Source organism: Vicugna pacos, chromosome 12, assembly GCF_048564905.1.
Source record: "Vicugna pacos chromosome 12, VicPac4, whole genome shotgun sequence".
Taxonomy (NCBI): Eukaryota; Metazoa; Chordata; class Mammalia; order Artiodactyla; family Camelidae; genus Vicugna; species Vicugna pacos.
This window is the reverse complement of record NC_132998.1, coordinates 27,391,631-27,401,200: the sequence shown is the minus strand read 5'-3', so window position 1 is coordinate 27,401,200 and position 9,570 is coordinate 27,391,631. Positions and strand designations below refer to the sequence as shown.

At 47.4% G+C, this 9,570-nt stretch overlaps 1 protein-coding gene and 1 long non-coding RNA gene across 3 annotated transcripts in view; both read right to left on the bottom strand.

The window, feature by feature from the left end:
• Positions 1 to 469: 469 nt before the first annotated feature.
• Positions 470 to 2,349, bottom strand: LOC140700448 (uncharacterized). Its single transcript, XR_012078840.1, has 2 exons — positions 2,220 to 2,349; positions 470 to 725 (listed from the first exon to the last, which is right to left on the bottom strand). It is a non-coding gene; the product is annotated as an uncharacterized lncRNA (long non-coding RNA).
• A 939-nt stretch (positions 2,350 to 3,288) lies between these two features.
• The window catches only part of NUAK1 (NUAK family kinase 1), a 67,739-nt gene continuing 61,457 nt past the window's right edge, over positions 3,289 to 9,570 (bottom strand). For both annotated transcript variants that reach the window (XM_015240633.3, XM_072973071.1), the window contains exon 7: positions 3,289 to 7,861. In XM_015240633.3, coding sequence (XP_015096119.2) covers positions 6,708 to 7,861 — 1,154 coding nt within the window. In that variant the 3' untranslated portion in view covers positions 3,289 to 6,707. The remainder of the gene's footprint in view (positions 7,862 to 9,570) is intronic.

Here is a 9,570-nt window from a genome sequence, read left to right as displayed (position 1 = left end):
CCAGCCACAGAAGGCTTGACTGTCCCCTCCACTGGCGCACTAAGACACAGCAGGTTCCGCCCCATTCCACCTAGAGCAATTAAGGAATCAGTCAATTCTATTAGTTCCGTCTGCTGAGATTGGGTCTTCAAGAACCTGACGCCAGTGTTAGAGGACTGTTACTCTTCAGTCTGCATGTGTTTGGAGAGTGCGTGGGCTTGGGCCAGGATCTTCATTCCTGACGGTATCTGCTTAGCCTCTGCAAGAAAATGCCGTTTACGGGATGGCAACAGGATGGGACATACGGTCAAGGAGCCTGACTTGAGGAAAGACCATCCCAGGCCCACAACAGAACAATTGTCTTGGGCTCAGAAGCCGGTCAGCCTGGCCTGTATTTGAATCCAGCTCCACATTTAACTGTTGAATGACCTGGGCAACTGTTTCCAACTGTCTCCTCATCTCTAAAAATGGAGATAAGGGAACATAAGGAACATTAAAAGGTGATTTATTAAAGGGTAGGCCTGCCTGCAGCTCAGTCAGCACTTGGCTCCTACTAACAATGATGATTTTTTGTTTATGCTGGGACCCCCTCATCCATGATAAGCAGACAGAAGCTGTGTCAGAGACATTGTTATATGTCCATCTGATTCCGTTTCAGTCTGTTGATAAATTTCAATAAACTGGCAGCCAGTGGAAATATTCTCCTTTAAAATTGCATGTCTTGGCATGTCTCGTCTGGGGACCACCTGTCAAAGGAAGCAGGCATTTGTAATTAATGGTACTCAAAATCATAAATGATCACAGCCAGTTCACGCTAGAACATAGCCACATATGTTTAGCAAAACACCAGACTCCCTGGATCATGGCTTTCCTATGCCAAAGGACCAGAAATTAACCCCATAAAGTTATGTTTTGAAGACACCATCATCTTTGCACATGCTGTTCCCTCTGCCTGGAATGCTCACTCATCACATAGCTGGTTCTTTATCTTCAGACCTCTACCTAACAGTCACCTCTTCAGAGATGCCTTCCCTGACTACTCTCTCTGTAAGAGGTACTCCCTCCCTTAATTCTGACTCCTTCATAGGTCTTATTAAAATCTGTTATTTGGGGGGATTTTGTTTGTTGACTTGGTTTGTCATCCATTTCTCCCACTAGACCTAAGTAACCATGAAATATACCCTAACTCTAAAATTCCAAATATATGTGCTAATAAAGCCCCTGCGGTATTTAAACCAGTTTCAGCTGTATTTTCTGATCTTATACCCGATTTTACAGCTAAAATTTTCCTAACAAATGTATTTTCTCTCTGTAGGGTTATATTAGTTGTCTTCCTATATTTTCTACATAAATCTTCTATGTGTCAGGTCTTGTATTGGGTGATTCATTTCATTTTAATCTTCACAATAACTCTGAAAGTTAGGAATCACTTAATGCTACCTTACAGGTAAGGAAATTACTGCCCCAGAGTTGTAACTAACATGGGTTACTTTTTGTCAAGTCTGCATCCATTCCTTTAGGAGAGCTGCCCTCCCCAACTCTGATTCTGAGGGAGCTGTCATTCAAGTGTACTACAAGAGTAGACATGTGATCCTGGCAGGCCAATCAGAGCATCTCTGTGACTGGACTCTGTGACAGGGCCAGAGAGATACGTGACCTCAGCAAGCCAATCACAGTCCTCTTGGCACTTAAATGCTAGGCTAGTAAGAATCTCTCTGGCTCTAGGGCCATACACTAAAAGGACCTCATAACCCTGTTACTACCAGGAGCTCCCTTGCTGCCATGCAGAGAAAGCTTGCCTAAGAATGAAGCCCACATCCAGCAAGAGTGAATGAAAAGGAGGCCGATGGCATCACTTGAATTCCTGGATCCAGCCATACTTGAGATATACATCTTGGACTTCTCAGTTGCAAGAAGCAATAAATTCGTCTTATTACTTAACATGGTCTGAGCTGGGTTTATACCACTTGCCACTGAATAGGATGAAGTGAGCACCATGCAGGAGCTCGATAAATATTAGTTCTCAATTTTCCTCTTTTAAAGGGACTACTCCCATTAATCTCACCTACATATCAGTTGACATATCAGCTGTGCTGATTCGGCCACGCCTACTTCCTCACTACCTCTTCTATGTCACATTTGGTCCAGCTTCTAGAACAGGCACATGCTATTCTATCTGGCTGCTAAATTATTTCTTTCCAAAGGGGTTCATGTTTAAGTGAACTTCTCTAGTCCCTTACCCTGCAAATGACTTGCTGGCTCGTTTGCTAACAGCAGCAGGGACCACAGCAAGAATTAAGAGCCTCCAGACCAGGCAGGTTGCCTTTAAAGTGAATACTGCCCTGTGAAGAAAGGACTATGGTTTCCCACTCATAATGAGTTTTACTCTCAGAGTAACTTCGTAGAAATTCTCTCCTTCTTCACAGCCCTGTTAAGAGTTGGGAAAAGATAACAATTAACATACCTATGAAGCAGATGAGAAACCCAAGGCCCAAAGAGGTAAAGTAATTTGACTCAATAGCAATTGTCCAAGTCCAGACAGGCAAGTTGCAGTTTCTTTGAAAAGTCAGACTTCCTTGCATGGATCCGTAACACTGCTATGCAGTGCACAGCATGATTCTTTCATGTTTGAGACTAGGGGTGGGATTTGATGTCATTTGATATTGTGACCAGGACCCGGGAACTCCTCAGTCTTACCCTATTATTCATCCCTTTTTCCAAGAGCTTCCTGGAGGGGCTGCTCACACAGAAACAATGGCAAATGGGACGCAGGATGGCATTTTATTATAGGCAGGGCAGGGGTGGCCTTCCTCATTAGGAAACACAGCCCCGTGATCTCAGAGCAGTCATATGAGCGCATTGTCTGCCCTTGGGATAGAAGGAGCGCTGGGGCAGGCCGAGGAGGCTGAAGTGTGGGGGGCAGGTGTGGCTGAGGGTTAACCTTTAGTGCTGACTCTAGTCCAGACTGCAGAAACTGGGTCAAGATCTCTTTTGGAAACCAGAACTGAGAACATGTCAGTTTGGAAGCTGGGGTAAGCCACAGTGGGTCATAAAACCAGGGAGGAGAAAGCGAGGCTACGAAAGGAACAGTCACAACTGGCATGCAAAGCGGGGCAGAAAAGAGGGCCCGTCATCCTCCTGGACCTACTATTCCAGTTTCTGGTGCCACCTGCACTTACTTTTCTGAGAACATCGAAGAAATTCCCCTTTTGTGCCTAGGCCAGCTTGAGTGTATTTCTGTTGCTTACAACCACTCTGTCATTTACTGAGCTAAGAGAATAACAACCAAGTAAAGAAGCAAGGTCCCAGTTCAGGTCAGTTCATGGCAATTTATTTAATTTAAAAATAAAAACAGAAACAAACAAACAAACAAAAAACAGAAAACAAAACAAATCAGTTTCCAATGAAAATACAAACATTTTGGGTGGTTATCCAGCTTTTTTCTTTTTCCCCTATAGGCTGTTCTGGGCTCAAACCAATCAAATGAATGAAAACCAATTTTGACTGGAACCATAAAGCATGTTGCACCAATTAAATTATACCAATATATTATTATAATACCTTTGAAATGCCTTTCAGACCAATAAATAAAAAAAGACAAATTCAAATAAAAAAGTCAACTTTTTATTACCAAAAAAATAGAAATTAAATAAAAGTCACAACATGGATTAAAAAAAAATGTGCAGTCAAGTTTCTCTTTTTTTCTTCTAGGAATGATACCATGCCAGTAAATCCCTACAGAACATTTCCAGTTTGGCAATAAGCAGTCAGTCAGTCATTCACATTTGTACTCAAGACAGCAGGCCTGGCCAACACTCACCTGAGTTTCACCCTGAAAGGTGCTCCTTGTCATCTGCAGAAGCAGCACCTTAAAACAGGGACGGGAATTCAGAGAGTACTTAGCATTTTCATTTCACCTGGGGTCTTGATGCACTTCCTGAAAACTGATCATGCCTTGAAATTTACCTGTAAAAAGAAGTATAACTCTACTCCTTTGGCAGATGTGTAAACTAAGACACTGAAAGGCCCACAGAGGCAAGGAAAGGACCAGGAGGGCTGACCTCGAACCTCCTGCTTGGTCCACCAGGTCATCAAAGTGTCTCTCACTTGTAATTCCATGGAAATGAATCAAGCATGCCTTCCTTGGATGGGATTGGCTGGTAGGGATGATAGGACTTAATCAGGAAGCAAGGGAGCTGCTTTGAGGGTTTTTCCCTCTATTCTAAGTTTTTCCTTGAAAGGACACATCTCGAATCAGAGGATGTTAGCAGAAGGTCGGAACTAGGCAGGGCCTGAGAGACCAGCTAATCCGCCCCTCCAGCCCCCACTGAAGGGAAACCACAGTCCCCAAAACACCGCAGGTGCCTAAGGCCACCAGCTGGCTAGCAGCACACCAGGACTCAGAGTCTCTGCCTCTGAGTGGAGGACCGTCTTTGCCACGATCCACTGTCTGGGTCTACTGACAAAAGAGAACATACATGTGTTTTGGGAGTGGGGGAGGAGTAGGATGATTTTCCTTAATAGTATTATTTTTACTTAAAGACTAGAAGGATGGAAAATCACTGAACAGACACAATCACTTGGGCAAAAGGAAAACACGTCAACCAGTAGGTTGATGTTATACGTAAGTCCTACTGACAGCTACCAACTAGGCCGGCTGCCATGCACGAGGGGCCAGCAGTGCAGCAGTATAGGCTGTTCAGAAAAGGCCGCAGATAATGAGACAGGGAGTAGGGGGCTTAGAGGTTGCAGAGCGCACGCACTCCCTGCACCCACATACCCCACATACAATTTGCTATCTACAGGTTTTTTTCCCTTTGAACCTATGCTGGCGTTCAGGAAAGAAGTGGAACTGGATGAAAGGAAATCAAGAAGCTTCCCATGTTACACTACTCAGCTCAGCCTGAAGGAATGCAGAAGCCAAAACCCCAGAGCTGTTGGCAAGGGGAGAAATGGGGCCATCCCCTCAGGGAAAGGGCAGTTTCATTCTAGTTAATGTTCTTGGTGCCTGAAGGTGAATTCTTTCTCATCTCCCTATGAACTATTATCTGTTGGTTTTCCCCAGGATACCCACAAGACTAGCTCTCCTGAAATATCCAGGTGGCTATCAGAAGTCAGCCATTCTCGAAACAAGTTTCAGTTGGCTGGGGCCAGTAGAATCTGAAGTCATCCCAAAGTCCCAAATAAAACCATCAGTTCCAAACTCAGTATCTCAAGATGTTCCATTGTGGAAGCGACGGCTTATCACCTGTAATCTGGATGTCTAAGAGTTAAATACCTAGTTATGTTACTTTTTAAGGTAAGAGTCCTGTCACACCTCTTTTCTGCCTCCTCCAGAACCACCTGGATGAATCCAGGGAAGTGTTCCCTCTCCTGTATGCTTCCTACCAACCCACTTTGCTCTCTAGTACCTTATTCATTTGAATGGATGGAACTTCTTCCCCAAAGCCTAGGAGTTTAAACCCATGACACAGAATACCTCGATTTGGGGAGAACACCTTCTGCCTGACTTTCCTCATCCAAATATCCCACCTACACACTAACTACACGCTAGAAGCAAACTCATCTACCTCTGAGGATTCTACACTTGGTGGATGGGGAAATCGTTTACTGTGAGTAAGCAGGATAAATGGTTGAGCCAGTTACTCCTTTGGAAACCACAGCATCACGTCCAATTCAAAGCATTCATGCAGGTGAGAACCCACAAGGCAGCATTCCAGTTAATATTGAGACGTTAAAGAAATCGAAAAGTTGCCCCCTTGCTGGTGTGGATCGATTTCCATTCAACTGCACAAAGACCACAGAGGGCCTCAAGCTCTGTTATATGCCAAAGTTTTGACCTCAGACACCACCATCTTTTCCCCTGTCCACCCTCAGGAGGTTGTGCTGAAGAGCAAGGCAGACACCAGGAAAGAAGAGGTAGACAAAAAGAAGCCAAAAAATCACCATGGGCTGACTCTAAGTCCTTAGCAGTGTTCAGAGCATTCTCTCTCTGACCAAGGCCCTGTCTCCATTCAAGGTAGAGTAGCAAATGAACAAATGCCACACTGGTGGCATGAAAGAGATAACACAGATCCCACAGGATCTATACTAACACTCCCAGGGCTTAGCCAGGTCAAGGATGGCAACTACGTGGCATGAGTGCTACTGCCCCGTTTCCCATCCCCACGGCAGCCATCACTATTCAATCACAGCACTCCTTCTGGTGTGTCTGGGCTACTTAAACCAGCACACCCAACAGCCAGTATCAATCAATCACTGATTCAAGCTCATGTAGCTGAAACCTACTTGCCAACCCCATGCAGTCAGACTAAGCCTGCTAATGTGAGGAGAGAAGGAGCAAGCTCTGAGTTCACTCAAAGCAGATGGCCCCAGTCTCTCTTGCCACTCCTCCAGAAGCATGTGGATGACTTCTAGGGAAATGCTCCCTCTCCCATATGCTTCCCCCCACGCTTTAAGTGCTGGCCAACACCACCTCCCCTGGACAGCTGGTCCTCTAGGGATGCTATAAAGCAAATGCCAATTAGGATCTGAATTCTGACTGGCAGTTGGCAGGACTGGCAGAGAGCCCACTTCTCCCTTTTAGCTGCTGGCCCAAGGCTGCAAACTTGGCCAAAGCAAGACAGCACCAATCCTCTTTCAGTCTCTTGTCATGGCCAGCTCCTTAGCAGTCACTGCCCCTACTCCTCCCTCGTACCCACCCCAACCCGCCCCTGTGCCTTGGGGAGCTAGTTGAGTTTGTTGCAGATCTCCAGCGCTTTCTTGTAGACCTGAGTCACGTCGTCCATGTCTGTGAGGAGGGAGAAGCTGCTGTCTCCCAGCCGGTTCCGGTACCGCTTCAGGTACTGGGGCCGGGGCCGGTTCTGGAGCCCCTCAAAGTCCTGGATCTGGAGGAAGTTTTCGGCAGAGACACAGCTGCGGATGCGCTGGCGGGCAGGGCGGTTCTCCTGCAGATCAAGCAAGTCAAAGGAGTCGCTGGAAAGGACACTGTCATCGCTAATGACGCTGGAAGGCCGGCTGTAGCTCCGGGAGAGGCCCTCGGCGGGGACACCGGGCTCCAGCAAGGATTCCAGTGTGGGCATTTCGGGGCTGGCCAGGGCCGGGTCTGTGGTGCCTGCCGAGTACTTGCTGCTATGTTTCAAGATGCCCTTCCTGCGGCAGGAGAGGCTGTGGGAAGTCACCCTGGCCGGGTCCGGGGGGCTCGGGGAGGGGATGCTGCCACCCAGCCCTTCGTTACTGTCCAACAGCTCCGAAGACTCGCTGCGCTCCGGGGATGAGTAGTAACCCGATTCTCTCTGCTGGGTCTTCTTCAAGATGCCTTTCTTAGGCATCGTGGCCGACTGTTTGGGGCTGAGTTTACCTGGCACCTCTGCCTCGGGGGAGCTCGGGAGGGGCACAGCAGTCCGGCACAAGTCCTGCTCCATCTTGAGAGCAGGGGGTAAGGCAGGACTGACAACGCCCTCAATGAAGCCAGTGCTGTGAGAGCGATGCTCGCTGTTGCTCCGCTTCTTCAGGATCCCTTTGGGCCGCTTGGAACTCAGCTTGGATGGGCTTTCGGGCACCGAGTCCTGGCCGGACTGAGCAAAGTCATTCTCTTTCTTGGACTTCTTCAGTGACCGCTGCCGCTCCAGCATGACCTCAGTGGCCCCAGGTTTGGCCAAGCCCTTAATTTTGGCTTCAGCCTCAGCCTGCAGCCCTGTGGAACGGTGGTGCCAGTCGATAATGCGGGCCAAGAGAGGGGACTCAGAGTTGTGAAGGGCATCACAGTCGCAGACACTGCTCTTGTAGCCCCAGTTCACCCACCAGTGGTTGGCGATGTCCTCAATGGTGGCCCGGCGATCGGGGTTCACCATCAGCATCCACCGAATGAGTCCTCGAGCATCTATGGGACAAGCAAAAGGAACAGTACATCATACAGAAGCTTTGGGCTTTGTGACAGGGCTGAGGCTCCAGAAAGGGCTAAGGAGATGTGCTCACTTTAGGAAAAGTCCAAATGGTCCAGCCACTTTTGACCAGGAAGCCATTGCCTGTCAGACTGTACATCAAAAAGCATCATGAAGACTCTGAGCCGCAGGCCAGTGCACTGTCACAGCCTGGTGTGTTTCTCCATGTGAGTGAAGAAATATCACGAACCGCCAAGCCCTCCGTCAACTCAGATCTTTATAAAATGGGGAAGGCCAGGGAACCGGGAAAGAATCCAGACCTGACCCCAAGCAGGGCCCCACCATTCCTTTGGTGGATATCATTTCACCAAGAGGGAAAACAGGTGTGGGCTACCATGGCTTTCTTCATCCTCCAAAGGTAGGTTTGTATAAACACACAGCACTCAGGTCCCCAGAAAAGCATGTCGGCACGAAAAGGAAATTTGGGTCTGAGATGGTGAGAAAAAGGCTTCTCATCAGAGAGGGAGAGGCAGAGAAGGATGGAGAGGAGCGCATACCTGGGCAGTGAGAGAGGCTGTCCCCAAGGCTGGCCTGACTCAGGCCTTGGCCAGGCTCAGACCCACACCCAGAGCTCACCTCCTCTCCCCACTCTGACATAAGCCGTAGCCTACCGAGCTGTCAAATCCAAGAGCTGATCTCTACCTGCTATCCATTTCCAGCCTGTCTGAAAAACTCCATTTGCAAATTTCTGCTGCCAAAGAATTAGGGGAAAGCCCCAAAGGGATGTTGAGGAGGCCACAGGAACCAACTGACTCTCACAGCTTATAAACCGCCTTTTAAGATCAAACTGTGCTCCCCCAAAGGGGGTTGAATTATACCCTGGGAAGGCGCCACCTCCCCTCAGCCACTTACACAGGCTAATGAGTAGCTGGCAGGAGCCTGGCAACGACACCAGGGGTGAACTGCACCCCTGAAAAGTAACAGGATGTTCATTCATTCAGTCAATAAATATTTCCTGAACCCCTGTAATGTGCCAGATACTATGCTGGCACCAGTTAGCTGGTGAGACAAAAAGACTGCCACAGAGGTCACCCTGAAATTCCTCAAAAAAGAAAAACCCTGGCTAGCTTATTGAAAAAAAAATACAGACATAGAAATCTGCATATACCTATGTCTACAGTTTACACATATAAAACAGTCCATCTTTATTATTTAGATTTTGTAGCTGTATATTTGCCTTCTTACGAAAATATATTTGTAACCCCAAAATCAATACTCAGGGTGCTTTTCCAGTCACTTGCATATCTTCTTCCACAGAGCGGAGAAAAAATGTGAGTTGCCCCCACGTGTGTTCTCAGCTGAGGGAGAACCTCGGCACTTCCTTCTTGTTTCTTCTCTCAGACTGTAAACAAGTGTCCTTTTCAGTCTGTTTAGTCCATGCTTTTCATCTATTTGCACTTTCTGTTGGTGATGTGGCTGTTTCAAATGAGCCCCAGTGTGACGCTGGTGATTCTAAGGGCAAGAGGGCGGTGATGTGCCTTACAGAGAAAATGTGTGTTAGATAAGCTTCGTTCGGGCACGAGTTACAGTCCTGTTGGCCGTGAGTTCGATGTTCATGAATCAACACTATATTTTAAATGAGGTATCTCTAAGCAGAAATATCCATAAAGCAAGGATATGTATTGATTGGTTGACAAAATACGTGCCC